The following is a 24,667-nucleotide window of genomic DNA, read 5'->3' on the forward strand; positions in this document are numbered from 1 at the left end:
AACCAATGAATCCCAGCTCCCGGCTGTTCTAATTTCTATTCCACCTCCCCCAGCTTTTTTCTTACTTCTGCTCTTTTACCTAGTACTATTACAACCCTCTGCTAGTTACGGTCACAATACGTTGTCAGACTATTGCACAAGTTACAGTAACTCTCACTGTGAGTTTATAATTGTGTTATAGATTTTTTTTTTTAACGATAAATCCAGCGGTGGGAGGGAGTGGAGGCAGGCAAGAGCACAGCCGGTCTCATCCTGTTTCCTTTGAGTTCACTGACTGGGATAAAGTGGAATTTGAGAGTTAAGACAAAGCGGCTGCCATTGGCCTGAGCCTCCGCCCTGGTCATTCTTTCTGGATAAAACATCGCCGGAGGTGAGCTAAATGATTTAGACGTAATAATAATAAGACACGTGTTAAGTTCACTCTTCAGAACGCGCACTTTATTCGGTAATAAACTTTAATGCGTTGGGGCTAAAGTTATTTTTACTTACGTACAAAACATGAAGAAAACTCCTATCGATGTGAAAGCGTCGGCAGAGAGTTTTCTAGTGGTATAAAAGTTGTTCACTGTTTTATGTTGTCATTGTACTTTTTATTTACCAAATAACTTAGATAAGTGATCTGATCGGTGTTGCAGTCAGTTAAAATCCCTGTTATAACCAAGTGTTCATGCAGGTGCCCCTTTAGGTTTTTATTATTCCAAATAACGCTAAAAACGCGTGAAATAATCACAGAATCTGTGACTATTGTATGTCTCATCATTCTAGTTAGGCCTATCGATCATTGCCCACAATATGGCTGCACCCATCTGCCCTAGGACACGGGGAATTTGTACAGTTGCGCCTGGCCCCTATGAAGTGATTCCCTGGGATATGCGACAGTCATGTTTGGACTTGAAGTTGTACAAATGTGAAACTTTAGAGGGTGTCACAAGTTGTAGTCACTTTATTGTACTCTTATATCTCTCTCTGGGGTAGTACAACATCAGTACGTCTAACTGTGGCTTCCTATTGTGATTGTTTTCTTTATGTAAAACTGTTTAGGAATTATATTTTGAAATAAGGTTCAGAGCTCGGCACAATTCCCAGGCGTTCCCCCTTCCCCTCCCATGTTCCCTCCGGTGGTGTTCTCATACCAGGGATTGTTTGTCATATGTAATTCAATGCCTGAATGCTCTAGACACACCCTCTTTTTTTCCATATTGATGGAGTCGGTTTATACATTATTTGTATCTGTTTTGTAAATATTTAATTTACTTTTTGATTTGATATTTTATTGGAATAATGGTACTTTGTTATAATTTGTAAACTAGTAGTTTTGAGAGAAAAACATGAGTACATTCATTAATGTGTTTGTAAATGATGAGGTATTACTGCTTGACAAAGCAAGTAATATATTTTTTTTATATATATATATATATCTATATCTCTATATATCTATCTCATATGATGAGTAGCATTTTTAGCAATAAATATTTATTTAATGAAGGTATGTACATAATGCTGTTGCACACTTAAAGGGACACTGAACCCAAAATTCTGTGATTCAGATAGAGCATGTCATTTTAAGCAACTTTCTAATTTACTCCTATTAACAATTTTTCTTTGTTCTCTTGCTATCTTTATTTGAAAAATAAGGAATCTAAGCTTTTTTTTGGGGGTTCAGAACTCTGGATAGCACTTTTTTTTTATTGGTGGATGCATTTATCCACCAATCAGCAAGGACAACCCAGGTTGTTCACCAAAAATGGGCCGGCATCTAAACTTACCTTCTTGCATTTCAAATAAAGATACCAAGATAATGAACATTTGCTAATAGGAGTAAATTAGAAAGTTGCTTAAAATGTCATGCTCTATCTGAATCACGAAAAAAAATTAGGGTTCAGTGTCCCTTTAATAGACTACAGTATAGTCTAAATATAACTTTTATTTGCACTGGGAAACAAAAAAATTGTATGTCTCACTTTATTGTGGTGGTCTGGAACCAAGCCTGCGATATCTGAGGTATGCCTGTGTGTGTGAAGATATATCACTTACTGTGTTCTATTCACTTTTAAAATCTGCCAGGTTCAGTGCATATACAAAATCATGTGACCACCACATTCCATAAAAAATGAAATGCCTTTTATTAGCGGAATACAATTCTAACAACGTTAGTAATGTTTTGGGCCTACATGGTACTTAATCATGTCACATGATTTATATAAGAAGATACATATTAACTTACATAATTCTGAAAACAATCCTTTTCTGGTTGTTTTTTTTTTTTTTTTTTTTTGTTTTGTTTTTTCCTCTTCCCCCAGACTGCATGCTTTTACTCTGGGGGGATGTCAGGTTGCATGGTAGGGATAGTGAAGATTGAGAAGTCTTCCTTGTGGGTGAAGGCACAGAGTATGCATCTGTGGAATGTCATTTATCTGTCAGTGCATGACAGTGCAAATTGTCTTCCCAGCCCCCTACCCAGCCCTACTTATTTAATTCATTTGGGATCTATGAGCCAAGCAGGATTTGTAGTAAAAGAAGTAAGTTGTCTTTCAAGCATATTTTGTGATATATATATATATATATATCTATCTCAATGTAAACAAAAAAAAAACTGAGAATTTGCATATCTTACCCAGAATTCCCTTGTGCAATGGTAACATTGTATATGAGCTATTTCTGGGAAAAAGCGAGCAGGGAATCTTGCCTAGATGTGCTAATTTCCTATGCAAATATTTACATTGATTTAATTTTGAGACATGGAGGATTTTAATTTCAGTTTTTTATCTCCCCCCTTAATTTTAATGCATTTTGGGATGGATATCTATATATCTCTCTATATGTATATATATATATATATATATATATATATATATATATATATATATATATATATATATATATATATATATATATATATATATATATATATATCTCTATCTATATCTCCATTCTGTACCAATCAAGTGAGCTTTTTGTGAATGCATTTACTCCTCAAATTTGGTCAAAATATGTAGTCAAAATTATATACATGTACTTTCCAATTTACTCTTATCAAATTTGCTTTGTTCTTTTGGCATTCTTTGTTGAAATCTATTACTATTATTATTATTGGTTATTTGTAGAGCGTCAACAGATTCTGCAGCGCTAATCTTAACCTAGGTATGCTAACTTCTAAACCCTTGAAGGCCGCCTCTTATTTCAGTGCATTTTGACAGCTTTTCACAGATAGCGCTAGTTCATTTTCATATAGATAACATGCTCACTCAGTTATTTATGAGTCAGCACTAATTGGCAAAAATGCAAGTCTGTCAAAAGAACTGTGATAAGGGGCACTCTGCAGAGGCTTAGATACAAGGTAAAACATTATATTAAAGTGAATATAAATTTTGATGATAAAGTCCCCGTTTTTAAAAAATTCAATTAAAAACAGGGGCATTTTAATTCATCAAAATTTACATTTCACTCCTGTTGTGAAAAAAAAAAACAACTTACCTTTTTTAATATTGACAGTAGTTCCAGCTGCCTCTTCCTGGGTCTAAAATGAGGAATCCTCCAATCACAGCGTTGAATCAGACACTGATTCCCCCGGGGTGGGGGAAGCCGTTATTGGAGGATGACCTATCCATCATTTCTGACATCAGAAATGGCTTGCGACGACTGGAGGAAGCTGGAGCTGCTGTCAAGTTTTTTTAAAATGTAATTTTTTTTAATTTTTTTTTCACAACAGGAGTGGAATGTACATTTTGATGAATTAAAGTGCCCCTGTTTTTAATCAAATTTTTAAAAACTGGGCACTTTAGCGTCAAAATTTACATTCACTTTAATATAACGGTTTTGGTTATGCAAAACTGGGGAATGAGTAATTCAGGGATTTATCTATCTTTTTTTTAAACAATTAAAATTCTGGCCACTGTCATGTGTGGATGCACAAATGGAAGATGTGTAGCTGACAGCTTCTTACCAATGTCCTAATGAAGCAGAGCCAGGGTACTCTCAGTATCTCAAAGACTTCTAGATGTTTCTTGTCTATCAAACCTTGCATAAATACAATATAATTTGCAAATTAAAATGGTATTTGCTAATATTTACCAAAAGCACAGTAGAAAAATCTGAAAGTGTTTTTTTTTTGTTGTTGTTGTTGTTGTGCATGCATGTGTAATTGCATAAGTAGACAAAAATGTATCATTGGAGCCAACAAAGACAGACAGGACATTTTAAATGCATACATTTTCATAAGTGTGTTCTACTTTTCTAAAACATTAGGAACTTAAAGTAAATCTTTTAGGAACTGTGGTCTAATAATTGTGCGTGTGTAAAGTTTATTATCTGAGAAAACAATAAGAACAGAACACAAAACATTGTTGGGGCTTGGCAAATTTTGTTCTAAATAGTAGTTAGCCCTAAGTTTTCAGGAGACATTTATTTTAAGATTGACACATGGTATATTATACAATTATGTATACAAGTGTGTAATATCCTAGGGCGTATTTGAGCTGTAATTGTGTTTTTGAAGGGACATTAAACTGCTGGGTACAACTACAGTAACAGAATTACTACTCACCATGCTTATTGTTTTCCCTGCTGTACATGCAGCTCTCTTTAAAACCGTTCTCTAGTTTTAACTCTACAGAATCCAATTGGTAGAGCTCTGCATTTTAGACTGGGCACCGCCATCTTGTAGCTCGCGTATTGTTGTATAGGAGCAGTGCACTTTTATTTATTAGCTTTTTGGCAGCTTTACCTTTCACTTAAAGGGACACTGTACCCAATTTTTTTCTTTTGTGATTCAGATAGAGCATGCAATTTTAAGCAACTTTCTAATTTACTCCTATTATCAATTTTTCTTCATTCTCTTGCAATCAGCAAGGACAACCCAGGTTGTTCACCAAAATGGGCCGGCATCTAAACTTAGATTCTTGCATTTCAAATAAAGATACCAAGAGAATAAAGAAAATTTGATAATATGAGTAAATTAAAAAAGTTGCTTAAAAATTCATGCTCTATCTGAATCGCAAAAGAAAAATGTTGGGTTCAGTGTCCCTTTAAAGGGACAGTCCACCCAAAAAATGTTTTATTTTTATTGAAAGTACTTTATTATTTAAGTATGCCAGTCCGAAACAATAAATACTAATTTTTACCTTCCACAAGATATATATGTGTATATGTGTATATGTGTATATGTATATATATATATATATATATATATATGCAAAAAATTGGTGTATGCGCACTCTCACCAACGTTCAGCAACTACCAGGGTGCTATACGGTGTATGATAGAAAAGCAAAAAAGAAGCACTCACTGGATTTTCATCAAAAAGTGACCAGAAATTTAATGTAGTTTGTGACGTTTCGGGACAACAACAGTCCCTTCCTCTGACAAATAAACACTGAACAAAAGCTGCCTTAAATAGGCTCCCAAATACACTCCCCTCAGGTTCAGCCAATCAGGCTGAATAATTACACACACCCATTAAGTGACCAATGAAAAAACATAATCCAAATTGTGCATGTGACTGTTATAACGTTATTGGAAAAAAACTTTAAAAACACTCCCTTTGGATCCCAATGCTATTAGTCATGCCCTCTAGTGAAAATAAACATCATATGTAATTATCAATCGTCTAAATAAATGCAAAAGATCATAAAATCATCTATTATTAAACATCCAATCAAACATTGGATTACAAAAACTCAACTTGTAATAGATTCCAATTCGTCATTACTCTAGCTCCTGATCCGCCCCTTGTTGCCAGGGACGCAATCAGCTGTAAGACTATAGCCATCAACTAAAGTTACAAATCAGCCCCTGATTACTAGGCACACAGACTTCGGTCTAATTCTAACCCTCAAATCAAATGCGCATCATCACACACAATAGCGCATCTACTACTAAATTCCTTATTGTCTGCATCTTTCTAGATACTCTGTGCCCGATCGCCTTGTGAAAAACTAACAAGCATGTAAACATAAAATCGTCCGATGGCAAGATGCCATGTAAAAATGGGCGTATGTAAAGGAGCGTGTATGCCTCAGTAGTAGATATGCTAATGTCTAATGCATCATCTACCAGTAAGCCAATAGCAAGGAGCCACGATAGAAAATAGGCGTATACATAGAGGCTTGCCTTTCTCAAACGTAAATACACTGACATCCGATACATCGCAACCACAAGCGAAAACCCAAAATGAATGGAAACAAAAATCACAACAACACAAAATGCACCAATGCATAAGCCAACACAAGCACACCGCTCCAATCCCTCTGTGTACCGGCGACAGCATCATACACAGCGCAATCGCAATGTCCAAATTGTCAAGATGCACATAAAGCAAAGATCAGCCACATCCAGTGCAACACACCCCCGGGTGCACACAACTAAACTTATAGCTATGATTTACCTCTAGAACACCTATTTAGTGTCCCGCATATTTAATATGTTTTCTCAAATATTGCCATCTATAAATCAGTGAAACAAATCAAGCCAATCACTAAAAGACTAGCCCTACTAGGGCGTGTTTATTAACTCATAGTGCCTAAAAAGTGAGTCTATTGCTCAAATCCTAACGAGAACTATTGTCACTTAAAGATTATACAATCCCTGTCTAGGAAAAATGGGGACTGAAAGAATTGCAAAAATTTATTTAAAGGATATTAACACATCTGTCTAAATGTTTGAACCTAAAAATTATCACCTAAAGAGTGCATAAACCTAAAAAATAAGTGAATCTAGAAAATAAGTGAATCTAGAAGATAAAAACATATATCCTCACATGTCAACCACACCATGTCTTTGCCCCAATCTCGGGCATCCAACTGTACCCCCAAAGGGAAACAAAGGGTGGGGCTATTGTGATCATGGACGTGTCATACTACAAATCCGAGATTCTCAGCCAGTTGAGAGATACAAATACCTATCTAGCTTTGGATAGGGATCCCACTTCAAGATTAAAGAGGAGAATTGACACAACTTTGATTGAGTATAAAAATAAGGGTCTGATCACACAAGATGACTACAACTTCTTACGTCGAGAACATCCACTTATTCCCCTATTATACACCTTACCTAAGGTTCATAAAAATGCACAACAACCACCGGGGAGACCCATTGTCTCGGCTAGAGGGTCTTTACTTCAGCCTTTAGCCCAGTTTGTGGATTTCTATTTACAACCTCTTGTTAAATTAACTCCATCCTATATACGGGACTCTCAGGATTTCATCACGAAGATTACTAATTTAAGGGACATCACTGATCAAGATTTATTGGTCACCTTAGACGTGTCAAGTCTATACACTGTAATTCCCCACCATGAAGGCACCAAGGCAGTTATACAGACCTTAAGAAAAGCGGTATATATTGGTCCATCTGAAGAAGTACTTGTTGGCCTGCTCACTCTATGCTTAACAGAGAACTATTTTTTGTTTGATACTACATTCTACAAACAAATTTCGGGGACAGCAATGGGGTCAAATGTGGCCCCATCTTTTGCCAATTTGTTCATGGCTCAACATGAGTCAATCCTGATGAAAGTATATGATGACAATCGCATCAAACACTATTGTCGCTACATCGACGATCTGTTCTTAATATGGAGTGGGAGCGAGAACAGTCTACTAGAATGGATTAACCATCTTAATTCATTGGCAAGTCCAATTAAATTTACACACACAGTTAACAACAACAGTGTGGACTACCTGGACGTGAGAGTGTTCAAAGTAGAAGACAGACTGGGAACAACGCTATTCCGTAAAGAAACTGACCGCAATTCATTATTACATGCGAAAAGCTGCCATCAACCTAGCCTCATCCGTAACATTCCCAAGGCTCAATACCAACGTGTAATTAGAAACAACACGGATGAAACAACATGTGAACAACAACTACAGGAGATGACAAAACGTTTTATCCAGAGGGGATACAAAGCAAATGAGTTAAGAGATATGAAAACTCAAGCATTAAACACGGGAGACACAACAGTCATTACATCATCTGACAACACCAATCAATTGACTTTTGTGACCACATATTCCCCTGGAGTAGTACCACTAACGAGAATGGTTAAGGAAGAATGGAAACTAATAGAAGCAGACAACACCTTACCATTCAAAGATTGGAAACCACCAAGAATAGGTTTCAGACGGGGCAAAAACCTTAGAGATATCTTGGTAAAGGCCGACATCAACCCAGATGGTGGTTCACAAACGTGGTTAAAAACAAAGAAAAAGGGCTGTTATAGATGCATCAGCTGCGTGACCTGTAGTGGGATGCTCACCGGCTCCCAGTTCCACCATCCAGAAAGTAACAAAATCTATAACATCAGATATTTCCTGACTTGCACCACGAAATATGTCGTGTATTTATTAAACTGCCCGTGTGGCAAGTTTTATGTTGGTAAGACGACAGATGATGCCAAAACCAGGATGGCCAATCATAGATCGAGTATCAGACTGGCAATACGAAATGGAAAGGCGGACCAACCGGTGGCGAGACACTTTTTGGAGGCGGGGCATTCAGTCAACGACTTGAGATTTAGACTCATTGACCATGTACCAGTCCCTAGGAGAGGGGGCAATAGGGGTAATCTCCTACTACGCAAGGAATCAAGATGGATCTATGAATTGGGGACTATACACCCTAGAGGACTCAATACCCACACTGGATGGCAATGTTTTCTGTGATCTTCGATTTTGACTTTTTTGGTCTTTTTGATTCTTTAGGAATCCATAAGAGATTCTATGCCTCTGAGAGAGTCCATGATATCTCACTGTTACGTATATGAGAGTCCATGAGTCCATTATCAGCAGATTTTTTCAATTTTTTGATTTTTAATTGTTTTGGATTCTATTTCTGATCCATTGTTATAAATTTTGGCCTGTTTTTTTATTCTATGCATATATTTTCAGTTTTTGGTCATCATTATTATGATTTATTTTTTATTATTATTATTATTATTATTATTATTATTATTATTATTTTTTTGATTTTTTTGATTTTTTCTATAGATTCTATTTTTGACTTATTTTTATACTTTTTTGGCCTTTATCTATTTTTCATTTATTTTTATTTTTTATTATTTAGGAATCCCCATGTGATTCCATGCTTTGGTGAGAGTCCATGATAATCCGCTGTAACATATTTGCTTTTTCTAGAATAATTGTCTATTTTTGATTAGATTATATTGATATTTTTTCAATAGGTAATATTTGTTCTTTGTCAGTTCTCCATGTGCAAATTTTTGTTTTTAACTGTTTTATTTTAATTGTACTGTCCGTGTGGTGTATCACTCCAATGGAGTGATTACACGATTCCTATTGGATCCTTCTGCAGTTTTGTCATGCCCTACATGATGTAGCCCCTTTTTGTCTTTCCTTCCCCCCCCCCCCTTTGTTTCCCTTTGGGGGTACAGTTGGATGCCCGAGATTGGGGCAAAGACATGGTGTGGTTGACATGTGAGGATATATGTTTTTATCTTCTAGATTCACTTATTTTCTAGATTCACTTATTTTTTAGGTTTATGCACTCTTTAGGTGATAATTTTTAGGTTCAAACATTTAGACAGATGTGTTAATATCCTTTAAATAAATTTTTGCAATTCTTTCAGTCCCCATTTTTCCTAGACAGGGATTGTATAATCTTTAAGTGACAATAGTTCTCGTTAGGATTTGAGCAATAGACTCACTTTTTAGGCACTATGAGTTAATAAACACGCCCTAGTAGGGCTAGTCTTTTAGTGATTGGCTTGATTTGTTTCACTGATTTATAGATGGCAATATTTGAGAAAACATATTAAATATGCGGGACACTAAATAGGTGTTCTAGAGGTAAATCATAGCTATAAGTTTAGTTGTGTGCACCCGGGGGTGTGTTGCACTGGATGTGGCTGATCTTTGCTTTATGTGCATCTTGACAATTTGGACATTGCGATTGCGCTGTGTATGATGCTGTCGCCGGTACACAGAGGGATTGGAGCGGTGTGCTTGTGTTGGCTTATGCATTGGTGCATTTTGTGTTGTTGTGATTTTTGTTTCCTTTCATTTTGGGTTTTCGCTTGTGGTTGCGATGTATCGGATGTCAGTGTATTTACGTTTGAGAAAGGCAAGCCTCTATGTATACGCCTATTTTCTATCGTGGCTCCTTGCTATTGGCTTACTGGTAGATGATGCATTAGACATTAGCATATCTACTACTGAGGCATACACGCTCCTTTACATACGCCCATTTTTACATGGCATCTTGCCATCGGACGATTTTATGTTTACATGCTTGTTAGTTTTTCACAAGGCGATCGGGCACAGAGTATCTAGAAAGATGCAGACAATAAGGAATTTAGTAGTAGATGCGCTATTGTGTGTGATGATGCGCATTTGATTTGAGGGTTAGAATTAGACCGAAGTCTGTGTGCCTAGTAATCAGGGGCTGATTTGTAACTTTAGTTGATGGCTATAGTCTTACAGCTGATTGCGTCCCTGGCAACAAGGGGCGGATCAGGAGCTAGAGGAATGACGAATTGGAATCTATTACAAGTTGAGTTTTTGTAATCCAATGTTTGATTGGATGTTTAATAATAGATGATTTTATGATCTTTTGCATTTATTTAGACGATTGATAATTACATATGATGTTTATTTTCACTAGAGGGCATGACTAATAGCATTGGGATCCAAAGGGAGTGTTTTTAAAGTTTTTTTCCAATAACGTTATAACAGTCACATGCACAATTTGGATTATGTTTTTTCATTGGTCACTTAATGGGTGTGTGTAATTATTCAGCCTGAGGGGAGTGTATTTGGGAGCCTATTTAAGGCAGCTTTTGTTCAGTGTTTATTTGTCAGAGGAAGGGACTGTTGTTGTCCCGAAACGTCACAAACTACATTAAATTTCTGGTCACTTTTTGATGAAAATCCAGTGAGTGCTTCTTTTTTGCTTTTATTTATATATATATATATATATATATATATATATATATATATATATATATATATATATATATATATATATATATATATATATATATATATATACATACATACAATAACTCGCACAAAGACAGAATTAGATTTCTTTTTTTTACATTTCTTTTTATTTAGAGGAAAGAAAAAAATACATACATAGATGTTAAGAGCATGTGTACATAGGATAGATATTGTACATATTGACATTAATGTATCATACAGTAATAGTTACATTAAGGATAAATATAATCCAAGTGTAGAGAATGTTTGAATAGTTACACAAGTAAATGGATATGATCATTTGTCCCCCCATTACACCTTTGCCAATCCTTTTGTTCCAGTTGGTTTCTTTCCCTTTCCTCTCATTTTTTCCCCTACATTCTATATCAAACTTTAATAAACAAGTCATTAACAAGAACAGATAAAACAAAACAAAAAAAGGAATGGGAATTCTCTCCCCATGCCTCTCTCGCCCATCCCGTATTGCGACCATCATTCCCTCTAATCCAACCTTAGAGCATCTACAAAAGCTATAGCGACCTGTAGTCAATCATACAATATAGACCATTCACCCCTTATATGAGCATTCAGCATATGTTCACATGGGGTCACATTTGACTCAGATCTTTCTTTCACTCCTCACATTCAGTCCTTGGCTAAAGCCTGCCGCTTCCACCTTAAAAACATCTCTAAAATTAGACACTTCCTTATGCAAGACACAACTAAGATTTTAATCCACTCTCTCATTCTTTCCCGCCTTGATTACTGCAACTCTGTCCTCTCTGGTCTCCCCACCTGCCGCCTAGCTCCTTTACAATCCATAATGAATGGCTCTGCCAGACTCATCTTCCTTACACATTGCATTTCATCTGCTGCACCTCTCTGACAATCCCTTCACTGGCTTCCTCTTGCCTCTAGGATCAAACACAAAATTCTCATTCTGACATACAAAGCCCTCAACTGCACTGCTCCCCCCTACATCTCAGACCTTGTCTCCAGATAACTCTCCCTCCCGTCCCCTTCGCTCTGCTCATGACCTCCTACTCTCCTCCTCTCGTCATCTCATCACACTCCCGATAACAGGACTTCTCCAGACTGGCTCCCATCTTGTGGAACTCTCTGCCTCGCTCCACGAGACTCCTAGTTTTAAAAGCTTCAAGTGCTCCCTAAAGACTCTACTGTTCAGGGATGCATACAACCTACACTAACCTTTCCTAATACCAGTTCCTCTCCTCCATTGCTATCCCCTGAACCCCCTTAGCATGTAAGCCTAAGAGTCCAGCTGTTTGCAGATCACCTTCTTAAGAGCTGACTACAACAGTGCAACTCTTGGCAGGGCCCTCTACCCATTTGATCCCTATAATTGTTTTGTTGTACTCCCCCTTTGTTTATAGTGCTGCAAAATCTGTTGGCGCTCTACAAATAACCAATAATAATAATAATAATGTTCCGTTTGTAGGAAAGGAGATAGTATCTGTTTTTGCTTTGAGATTTCTAAAGTTTGTATATAGCATTCCTATTTCTTTAGGAAATCAGAATTAGATTTTCTAATGATAACAAAAATACCAATACAGGTTACACAGTGCCAAATTATAAAAATATTCAAAATAACATATATGCAAATAATACAATTCTTTAAAATAAGTTGGGACATAATAACAAACCATTACCAAATTCCTTTTAGGTATATGGTGAGAACCTGCTTCAGTTGTTGCTCCTTCTGGTCCCATGCAAGTTCTGCCTAAGTTTTGGGTAACATTCAGTTCTAACTCAGTGTTTCCTTTGTCTTGTCAAGGCCCCCGCCCTTGTTATAATTTACGGTTATTCAACCATTCATAGCCAGCCTTAAAGGGACAGTTCACCCAAAAACTTTCTCCCCTTTAAATTATTTCCAATGATCCTTTTTACCTGCTAGAGTGTATTAAATTGGTTGCAAGTAACTCCTTTACACATATTTCAGCATTTGAAATAGCTGATTTAGCTTGTGGTTTCCCAACCTATACTGAAAGTTTTGATACTGGCGTATAAGCTATTGACAAGCCTAAGTAAACACAGTCAGCAGAAGAGATTACACTGTCAGTGGGGGGCATGATAGTTAAGTAATAAAATGATAATTTTCCATTGTTCTCTCTATGTATTGAGCTTTGGTGTTCCAGACAAATATAAGATAAGGAAGCAAGTCTGTGTACATAAAAGTGATAACATAATGAGATCTGATATTGCCTGAAGCTCAACCCATTGTAATAGGCTGTGGTTTCAAAGCACAAAACCAGCTACTTCAGATACACAAATAAACCCGAAAATGCAATTTCTCAAATATTTTATACTCTGCAGCTGGTATAACATGTCAATTAAAATACATTTATGGAAAAACAATTTTACAGTGTACTGTCCCTTTAACTCACAGTATCAAGAAGTACCATGCACCAAGAGGGGGAAGCGGATGGGTCTTTAGACCACAGCATTCCTGAACACAGATCTTACGCAAAGAACATTTCAGATTAACCTGGCAATGCTGAGACATACCACCTCTGTTGGGTAGCCAATCCAGCTATCAACTACTCCTCATGAGTGTATCATCACAAGCAGTTTAGTTTACTGCCAAATGCAGAAGTAGGAGTCTGCCTTTGGTTTTCTGCTCTTTTCATAGCCGTATATCCTCTTGTGCAAGTGAAACACACTATGATTGGGGCAAATCTTAGTGTGTTTCACTTGCACAAGAGGATACGGTTCAGGAGGAAACAAAAATTCATGGAGTAGTTACCATTCTATTGTAGTTGTACTCAGCAATTGAATGCCCCTTTTAACCCCTTAGTGACCACAGCACTTTTCAATTTTCTGACTGTTTGGGACTAGGGCTATTTTTACATTTCTGCTGTGTTTGTGTTTAGCTGTAATTTTCCTCTTACTCATTTACTGTACCCACACATTATATACCGTTTTTCTTGCCATTAAATGGACTTTTTAAAGATACCATTATTTTCATCAATTCTTATAATTTACTATATTTTTTTATAAAATGATTGGAAAAATGGAAAAACACTTTTTCTAACTTTGACCCCCAAAATCTGTTACATATCTACAACCACCAAAAAACACCCATGCTTAAATAGTTTCTAAATTTTTCTCCTGAGTTTAGAAATATCCAATGTTCACATGTTCTTTTCTTTTTTTTTTTTTTTTTTGCAAGTTGCAGGGCAATAAGTACAAGTAGCACTTTGCTATTTCCAAACCATTTTTTTTTTTCAAAATTAGCGATGGTTACATTGGAACACTGATATCTGTCAGGAATCCCTGAATATCCCTTCACGTACGTGTGTGTGTATATACGTGCGTATATATGTGTGTATGTATATGTATTTATGTATATGTGTGTTTGTGTGTGTGTGTGTGTGTATATATATATATATATATATATATATATATATATATATATATATATATATATATATATATATATATATATATATATATAATATATATATAATATATATATATATATTATATATATATATATATACAACCTAAGGTATTAAACTTGGGGTATTTTGACTCTTTTCATGCAACCATTTTACCACCAATCTATGCCAAAGTTTGAAGAAAAACGTGGTGATTTTGTGACAAAATAGCAATTTAAGAATACATTTACAAAGAAAGTTAAGGTTCTCTGGGGGGGCTAAAAGGCCGTTTTGTTTTTAGGGGGCAAATTCCATTTTTCCAACTTGTAATTTTCACATCTGTCATCATGCACTCATGTCCTATTTGGGACATTTCTGAAGCCGGCCAATGTAATTTACCCCCATCCAACCATATATTATTGAGAAGTAGATACCCTAGGGTATTTGAAATGCTGGTATTTTAACACTTTCCATGCACTAACTCAAACACCAGTCTTTGGCAAACTTTTGAGTGGTCATTTATTTGTGCTATTTTTTGCACACGTACTTTAGGCATGGATTCTCAGCTCCTGTTATGAGTTACTGCCAAAGAAGACTCCAATGTGTGTTCAGCAACATCTCCTGAGTACAGTTATACCACCTATAGGTTTGTTGGCTTGTTTGGGGGGGGTGCAATGCCAAACTTCTGACTTTTTTTTTTTTTTCCACATTTAACATATCTTCTTTGCCTATCTTCTTTTTGGGGGGCCTTTTTACATACCCCAATCTATTTGCTTACCATAAATTTGCATATATTTGAAAAGTTGACACCCCAATGTATTGTAATATGGAGTGCTTTGATGCAACAATTTTAACCAAATAAATTGGAGAAAGTGTATGGTCATTTTTCAATTTTCATTTTTACACACACATTGCTTTTGGACTATGATTTAGGAGAGCTTGTAAGTTATTGCAAGAAAACACTCAAGGTTGGTTTTTGCAAGACCACCTAAGTACACCCATGCCCCCATGCAGGGGTTTTGGTAAAATACAGCAACAATTTCTCCAACATAGGTGTGTCCGGTCCACGGCGTCATCCTTACTTGTGGGATATTCTCTTCCCCAACAGGAAATGGCAAAGAGCCCAGCAAAGCTGGTCACATGATCCCTCCTAGGCTCCGCCTACCCCAGTCATTCTCTTTGCCGTTGTACAGGCAACATCTCCACGGAGATGGCTTAGAGTTTTTTAGTGTTTAACTGTAGTTTTTATTATTCAATCAAGAGTTTGTTATTTTGAAATAGTGCTGGTATGTACTATTTACTCAGAAACAGAAAAGAGATGAAGATTTCTGTTTGTATGAGGAAAATGATTTTAGCAACCGTCACTAAAATCCATGGCTGTTCCACACAGGACTGTTGAGAGCAATTAACTTCAGTTGGGGGAACAGTGAGCAGTCTCTTGCTGCTTGAGGTATGACACATTCTAACAAGACGATGTAATGCTGGAAGCTGTCATTTTCCCTCTGGGATCCGGTAAGCCATGTTTATTACGATTGTAAATAAGGGCTTCAAAAAGGGCTTATTAAGACTGTAGACTTTTTTTGGGCTAAATCGATTGATTATTAACACATATTTAGCCTTGAGGAATCATTTTATCTGGGTATTTTGATATAATAATATCGGCAGGCACTGTTTTAGACACCTTATTCTTTAGGGGCTTTCCCAAAGCATAGGCAGAGTCTCATTTTCGCGCCGGTGTTGCGCACTTGTTTTTGAGAGGCATGGCATGCAGTCGCATGTGAGAGGAGCTCTGATACTTAGAAAAGACTTTCTGAAGGCGTCATTTGGTATCGTATTCCCCTTGGGGCTTGGTTGGGTCTCAGCAAAGCAGATACCAGGGACTGTAAAGGGGTTAATGTTCAAAACGGCTCCGGTTCCGTTATTTTAAGGGTTAAAGCTTCCAAATTTGGTGTGCAATACTTTTAAGGCTTTAAGACACTGTGGTGAAAATTTAGTAAATTTTGAACAATTCCTTCATGTTTTTTCGCATTTGCAGTAATAAAGTGTGTTCAGTTTAAAATTTAAAGTGACAGTAACGGTTTTATTTTAAAACGTTTTTTGTACTTGTTATCAAGTTTATGCCTGTTTAACATGTCTGAACTACCAGATAGACTGTGTTCTGAATGTGGGGAAGCCAGAATTCCTATTCATTTAAATAAATGTGATTTATGTGACAATGACAATGATGCCCAAGATGATTCCTCAAGTGAGGGGAGTAAGCATGGTACTGCATCATTCCCTCCGTCTACACGAGTCTTGCCCACTCAGGAGGCCCCTAGTACATCTAGCGCGCCAATACTCCTTACTATGCAACAATTAACGCTGATATTAATATTTCTGAAGGGCCCCTAACTCAGTCTGATGGGGCCAGGGAGGTTTTGTCTGAGGGAGAAATTACTGATTCAGGGAACATTTCTCAACAAGCTGAACCTGATGTGATTGCATTTAAATTTAAGTTGGAACATCTCCGCATTCTGCTTAAGGAGGTATTATCCACTCTGGATGATTGTGACAAGTTGGTCATCCCAGAGAAACTATGTAAAATGGACAAGTTCCTAGAGGTGCCAGGGCTCCCAGAAGCTTTTCCTATACCCAAGCGGGTGGCGGACATTGTTAATAAAGAATGGGAAAGGCCCGGTATTCCTTTCGTCCCTCCCCCCATATTTAAAAAATTGTTTCCTATGGTCGACCCCAGAAAGGACTTATGGCAGACAGTCCCCAAGGTCGAGGGAGCGGTTTCCACTTTAAACAAACGCACCACTATACCCATAGAGGATAGTTGTGCTTTCAAAGATCCTATGGATAAAAAATTAGAAGGTTTGCTTAAAAAGATGTTTGTTCAGCAGGGTTACCTTCTACAACCAATTTCATGCATTGTCCCTGTCGCTACAGCCGCATGTTTCTGGTTCGATGAGCTGATAAAGGCGGTCGACAGTGATTCTCCTCCTTATGAGGAGATTAGGGACAGAATCAATGCTCTCAAATTGGGTAATTCTTTCACCCTAGACGCCACTTTGCAATTGGCTAGGTTAGCGGCTAAGAATTCTGGGTTTGCTATTGTGGCACGCAGAGCGCTTTGGTTGAAATCTTGGTCGGCTGATGCGTCTTCCAAGAACAAGCTACTTAACATTCCTTTCAAGGGGAAAACGCTGTTTGGCCCTGACTTGAAAGAGATTATCTCGGATATCACTGGGGGTAAGGGCCACGCCCTTCCTCAGGATCGGCCTTTCAAGGCAAAAAATAAACCTAATTTTCGTCCCTTTCGTAGAAATGGACCAGCCCAAAGTGCTACGTCCTCTAAGCAAGAGGGTAATACTTCTCAAGCCAAGCCAGCTTGGAGACCAATGCAAGGCTGGAACAAGGGAAAGCAGGCCAAGAAACCTGCCACTGCTACCAAGACAGCATGAAATGTTGGCCCCCGATCCGGGACCGGATCTGGCGGGGGGCAGACTCTCTCTCTTCGCTCAGGCTTGGGCAAGAGATGTTCTGGATCCTTGGACGCTAGAAATAGTCTCCCAAGGTTATCTTCTGGAATTCAAGGGACTTCCCCCAAGGGGGAGGTTCCACAGGTCTCAGTTGTCTTCAGACCACATAAAAAGACAGGCATTCTTACATTGTGTAGAAGACCTGTTAAAAATGGGAGTGATTCATCCCGTTCCATTAAGAGTACAAGGGATGGGGTTCTACTCCAATCTGTTTATAGTTCCCAAAAAAGAGGGAACGTTCAGACCAATCTTAGATCTCAAGATCTTAAACAAGTTTCTCAAGGTTCCATCGTTCAAGATGGAAACCATTCGAACTATTCTTCCTTCCATCCAGGAAGGTCAATTCATGACCACGGTGGATTTAAAGGATGCGTATCTACATATTCCTATCCACAAGGAACATTATCGGTTCCTGAGGTTCGCATTCCTGGACAAACATTACCAGTTCGTGGCGCTTCCTTTCGGATTAGCCACTGCTCCAAGGATTTTCACAAAGGTACTAGGGTCCCTTCTAGCTGTGCTAAGACCAAGGGGCATTGCTGTAGTACCTTACTTGGACGACATTTTGATTCAAGCGTCGTCTCTTCCTCAAGCAAAGGCTCACACGGACATTGTCCTGGCCTTTCTCAGATCTCACGGATGGAAAGTGAACGTGGAAAAGAGTTCTCTATCTCCGTCAACTAGGGTTCCCTTCTTGGGAACAATAATAGACTCCTTAGAAATGAGGATTTTTCTGACAGAGGCCAGAAAAACAAAACTTCTAGACTCTTGTCGGATACTCCATTCCGTTCCTCTTCCTTCCATAGCTCAGTGCATGGAAGTGATCGGGTTGATGGTAGCGGCAATGGACATAGTTCCTTTTGCACGCATTCATCTCAGACCATTACAACTGTGCATGCTCAGTCAGTGGAATGGGGACTATACAGACTTGTCTCCGAAGATACAAGTAAATCAGAGGACCAGAGACTCACTCCGTTGGTGGCTGTCCCTGGACAACCTGTCACGAGGGATGACATTCCGCAGACCAGAGTGGGTCATTGTCACGACCGACGCCAGTCTGATGGGCTGGGGCGCGGTCTGGGGATCCCTGAAAGCTCAGGGTCTTTGGTCTCGGGAAGAATCTCTTCTACCGATAAATATTCTGGAACTGAGAGCGATATTCAATGCTCTCAAGGCTTGGCCTCAGCTAGCGAGGACCAAGTTCATATGGTTTCAATCAGACAACATGACAACTGTTGCGTACATCAACCATCAGGGGGGAACAAGGAGTTCCCTAGCGATGGAAGAAGTGACCAAAATCATTCTATGGGCGGAGTCTCACTCCTGCCACCTGTCTGCTATCCACATCCCAGGAGTGGAAAATTGGGAAGCGGATTTTCTGAGTCGTCAGACATTGCATCCGGGGGAGTGGGAACTCCATCCGGAAATCTTTGCCCAAGTCACTCAGCTGTGGGGCATTCCAGACATGGATCTGAGGGCCTCTCGTCAGAACTTCAAAGTTCCTTGCTACGGGTCCAGATCCAGGGATCCCAAGGCGGCTCTAGTGGATGCACTAGTAGCACCTTGGACCTTCAAACTAGCTTATGTGTTCCCGCCGTTTCCTCTCATCCCCAGGCTGGTAGCCAGGATCAATCAGGAGAGGGCGTCGGTGATCTTGATAGCTCCTGCGTGGCCACGCAGGACTTGGTACGCAGATCTGGTAAATATGTCATCGGCTCCTCCTTGGAAGCTACCTTTGAGACGAGACCTTCTTGTTCAGGGTCCGTTCGAACATCCGAATCTGGTTTCACTCCAGCTGACTGCTTGGAGATTGAACGCTTGATCTTATCGAAGCGAGGATTCTCAGATTCTGTTATCGATACTCTTGTTCAGGCCAGAAAGCCTGTAACTAGAAAGATTTACCACAAAATTTGGAAAAAATATATCTGTTGGTGTGAATCTAAAGGATTCCCTTGGGACAAGGTTAAGATTCCTAGGATTCTATCCTTCCTTCAAGAAGGATTGGAAAAAGGATTATCTGCAAGTTCCCTGAAGGGACAGATTTCTGCCTTGTCTGTGTTACTTCACAAAAAGCTGGCCGCTGTGCCAGATGTTCAAGCCTTTGTTCAGGCTCTGGTTAGAATTAAGCCTGTTTACAAACCTTTGACTCCTCCTTGGAGTCTCAATTTAGTTCTTTCAGTTCTTCAGGGGGTTCCGTTTGAACCCTTGCATTCCGTTGATATTAAGTTATTATCTTGGAAAGTTTTGTTTTTAGTTGCAATTTCTTCTGCTAGAAGAGTTTCAGAATTATCTGCTCTGCAGTGTTCTCCTCCTTATCTGGTGTTCCATGCAGATAAGGTGGTTTTACGTACTAAACCTGGTTTTCTTCCAAAGTTGTTTCTAACAAAAATATTAACCAGGAGATTATCGTACCTTCTCTGTGTCCGAAACCAGTTTCAAAGAAGGAACGTTTGTTGCACAATTTGGATGTTGTTCGCGCTCTAAAATTCTATTTAGATGCTACAAAGGATTTTAGACAAACATCTTCCTTGTTTGTTGTTTATTCCGGTAAAAGGAGAGGTCAAAAAGCAACTTCTACCTCTCTCTCTTTTTGGATTAAAAGCATCATCAGATTGGCTTACGAGACTGCCGGACGGCAGCCTCCCGAAAGAATCACAGCTCATTCCACTAGGGCTGTGGCTTCCACATGGGCCTTCAAGAACGAGGCTTCTGTTGATCAGATATGTAGGGCAGCGACTTGGTCTTCACTGCACACTTTTACCAAATTTTACAAGTTTGATACTTTTGCTTCTTCTGAGGCTATTTTTGGGAGAAAGGTTTTGCAAGCCGTGGTGCCTTCCATTTAGGTGACCTGATTTGCTCCCTCCCTTCATCCGTGTCCTAAAGCTTTGGTATTGGTTCCCACAAGTAAGGATGACGCCGTGGACCGGACACACCTATGTTGGAGAAAACAGAATTTATGTTTACCTGATAAATTACTTTCTCCAACGGTGTGTCCGGTCCACGGCCCGCCCTGGTTTTTTTAATCAGGTCTGATAATTTATTTTCTTTAACTACAGTCACCACGGTACCATATGGTTTCTCCTATGCAAATATTCCTCCTTAACGTCGGTCGAATGACTGGGGTAGGCGGAGCCTAGGAGGGATCATGTGACCAGCTTTGCTGGGCTCTTTGCCATTTCCTGTTGGGGAAGAGAATATCCCACAAGTAAGGATGACGCCGTGGACCGGACACACCGTTGGAGAAAGTAATTTATCAGGTAAACATAAATTCTGTTTTTAGAACTTATAAAAAATAGAACAGTGAAATGTAAAAGTAAAAAACAAAAACAAACTCAGTAACAGTAAACATAACCCCCCCCAAAAAAAAAAACTACAAACGCAACGTCAAATGTAAAAATGTGATACCACTTGAAGCAGAGTCCTGGACAGTAAAAGGTGGTGTCACTTCTCTGCCCCCTCTTGGTACAGACTCTGCATATTTTTTTCGGAGGATTCTGCTTCGCCGCAGTACGGGGGATTTTAATAATGAGTAGCCCAACTCTGCTCTCTCCCATCACCGCCTGGGGAGCAGGTGCATCTTGGTACGAAATCTCCGAAATGATCTGGGGCTGAAACTGTAAAAAAGTATGTTTTCATTCCGGGGTTTGCTTTTTTGAACAACAAAAAAGCGTTGTGGGTTGCAATCTGCATTAAGTAAATTGCAACCTTTTTGTAGCAGGCCGTTGTCTTTTGCATAATTAGGTAGATCTGCCAGATAAACTCCACGCATATGCCGGTTATAAGCCTCGATGCACACTGGCTTCCTTATGCTCTCAGCTCTGCCACATACAGAGACCTCAGTCCTCTCATTGTGGACTTAACTGCCAACAGCTCCTCTTGGCGCAGAGCTGAGGTCTCCCCCTTTCGTAGCCGTGTGCGGGCAAGTTGTCCTGGAAAACCTGTGTGGTTCTTTCTAATTGTACTGCAAGCCACTGTATCAAAACAATACAGTAGCTTGACCAAAAGGACACTTGTTATAGAAATTGTCTAGATACAAGTGGTACCCTTTGTTGATCAGGGGTAATATCAGGTCCCAGACAATCTTTCCAGTGGTTCCAATATGTTCTGGGCAACCTGGAGGGTCAAGGTGGATATCCTTTCCCTCGTACACCCGGATGGCCTGAGTTATACCCAAACTCGCTCTCATACACCTTTACTCCATACCTGGAGCGCTTGGAAGGAATATACTGCTTGAATCCCAGCCTTTATACACCTTTGCTCCATACCTGGAGCGCTTGGAAGGAATATACTGCTTGAATCCCAGCCTTCCCTTTTTATACTTCATCATGGATTCATTCACGCGCATATTACTTCCAGGTGTATAAGCCTCTGCAAACCTGGCAGCAAAGTTTGTAATCGGCGCAGATTTTATACAGCCTGGGGGTGCTCCCTAGGGGGGCACAGGCTGTTGTTGCTGAAGTGCATGAAATGTAGAATCATTTCATACCTCTTCCTCGACATACACTGGGAGAAAATGGGGGTAGAGCAGATGGGGTTACTGCTCCAGTAGGAGTGGATGGAGGGTTTCTTTATTATGCCGATCAGCATAGTCGATGCCCAGATTTTTTTAAAATTCTGGCACATCAATGGGGGCCCATTGCTGCTTTGCCAAATATGAGTCAGGCTTTGCAGCATGGAACTGATGGGCATATAAATTAGTTTGGGCGACAATGTTCCTGCCACATCGACATTAATGCCAGGATTTGCTGTGAAGGGTAGGATATCTGGCATCTGGTGATGAGGCATTGGCAGCTGGAGCAACACATCTCCTTCTGGCAGGGGGGCTTGCAGCCACAGATACTTTACTATCAGTTGAGACTGTATCTAATATTGTATCTGAGCATATGGTAGGGTCAAAATTGGGGTCTGAGTCCGCCATAGAGGCGTCTGACTCTGACGCAAGGATAGCATATTCCTCCTCAGCACGATATGTTCTCTGTGACACGATTTATTTTCATCTGTCAGAGAGAAAAAATTGCTAAAAAAAAATATACACAATTTAAATTAACTGGCTCTGAAAAGAGCCTTTGGGTCTTGCAAATTACTAAAAAAATAAAAAATTAACCCCTAAAAAAAATGCAAGAGCCAGTGATTTATACTGATAGCTGGCAAGCTAGGGAATGGCTCTGAAAAGGGCCTTTGGGTCTCACAATTTTTATACTAATATAACTAACTAAATCTTTCTTTCTCTCCTAAACACCACAGATAACTTTTTTCTTTTTTCTCTCCACACTGGTCAGTGTCAATATTTACTAATATTGACATGATCAGACAAATGGGATTTTTTATTATTATAAATGTAATTATAGGGGCAAGCTCAGATTGGAAGACCCCAGTCTGCCCCTATGATGAGGCAGACTAGGGACACCCCCAGAAGCCCCATGATGCACTGGGCAGCACCATCTTTGAAGCCATTTGGGGGAGGGGGAGCTTTTTTTTTTTTTTTTTTTTTTTTTTTTTTAAATTTACCAAGTGCCTCGATCCACCAAGGCACTCAGCACACTGTTAGCATCAGAAGCCTGACTGATGGCTTCTGATGCTCTGCTTGACTGCCGTGCTCCATGTGGAGTGAAACCGGAAGTGATTGCTCTATGGGTGTGATCAAAACTGAGCCCGGCAGTCAGGAACAGTATAAAAAAGCACAAATATAAACCAGCACAGCTCCACTCAGTGAGAACTGCCAAACTCACCAATCAATAGGAGTAATAAGGAAAAAGTGGTCTCCATTGATACAAGAAAGTCTTCTTTATTTCAATACATGCAGTAGACCATTCTTGGTCCTTAACTGTATTTCTTCTGTTAAGTGTGATCAGTCCACGGGTCATCATTACTTCTGGGATATTACTCCTCCCCAACAGGAAGTGCAAGAGGATTCACCCAGCAGAGCTGCATATAGCTCCTCCCCTCTACGTCGCTCCCAGTCATTCTCTTGCACCCAACGACTAGATAGGATGTGTGAGAGGACTATGGTGATTATACTTAGTTTTATATCTTCAATCAAAAGTTTGTTATTTTAAAATAGCACCGGAGTGTGTTATTATCTCTCTGGCAGAGTTTGAAGAAGAATCTACCAGAGTTTTTGTTATGATTGTAGCCGGAGTAGTTAAGATCATATTGCTGTTTCTCGGCCATCTGAGGAGAGGTAAACTTCAGATCAGGGGACAGCGGGCAGATGAATCTGCATAGAGGTATATAGCAGTTTTTATTTTCTGACAATGGAATTGATGAGAAAATCCTGCCATACCGATATAATGTCATGTATGTATACTTTACACTTCAGTATTCTGGGGAATGGTACTTCACTAGAATTACACTGTAAGAAATACATAAAGCTGTTTAATAACTAGAGATTATGTTTAACGTTTTTGCTGGAATGTAAAATCGTTTTCATTTACTGAGGTACTGAGTGAATAAATGTTTGGGCACTATTTTTCCACTTGGCAGTTGCTTAATCTGTTTTCTGACAGTTTCTGTTCTCCCTCACTGCTGTGTGTGAGGGGGAGGGGCCGTTTTTTTGGCGCTTTTACTACACATCAAATATTTCAGTCAGCAACTCATTGTATTCCCTGCATGATCCGGTTCATCTCTACAGAGCTCAGGGGTCTTCAAAACTTATTTTGAGGGAGGTAATTTCTCTCAGCAGAGCTGTGAGAATTATAGTTTGACTGAGATAAAAAACGTTTATTCTGTAATTTGTTTCCTGCTTTCAGAATTTGTTATCTTTGCTAATGGAATTAAACCTTTGCTAAAGTTGTGTTATTTACAAGGA

At 39.0% G+C, this 24,667-nt stretch overlaps 1 protein-coding gene across 2 annotated transcripts in view; it reads left to right on the plus strand.

Moving 5' to 3' along the window:
- The first annotated feature begins 85 nt into the window (after positions 1-85).
- Positions 86-24,667, plus strand: part of CTNNA1 (catenin alpha 1) — a 177,369-nt gene continuing 152,787 nt past the window's right edge. Inside the window, exons 1-2 of one of the 2 annotated variants that reach the window (XM_053718551.1) lie at positions 86-370; positions 14,885-14,978. In XM_053718551.1, the coding sequence (XP_053574526.1) occupies positions 14,933-14,978 (46 nt within the window). In that variant the 5' untranslated portion in view covers positions 86-370; positions 14,885-14,932. The remainder of the gene's footprint in view (positions 371-14,884; positions 14,979-24,667) is intronic. The other variant, XM_053718552.1, reaches the window with a different exon arrangement.

The sequence above is a fragment of the Bombina bombina genome, chromosome 6, assembly GCF_027579735.1.
Source record: "Bombina bombina isolate aBomBom1 chromosome 6, aBomBom1.pri, whole genome shotgun sequence".
Taxonomy (NCBI): Eukaryota; Metazoa; Chordata; class Amphibia; order Anura; family Bombinatoridae; genus Bombina; species Bombina bombina.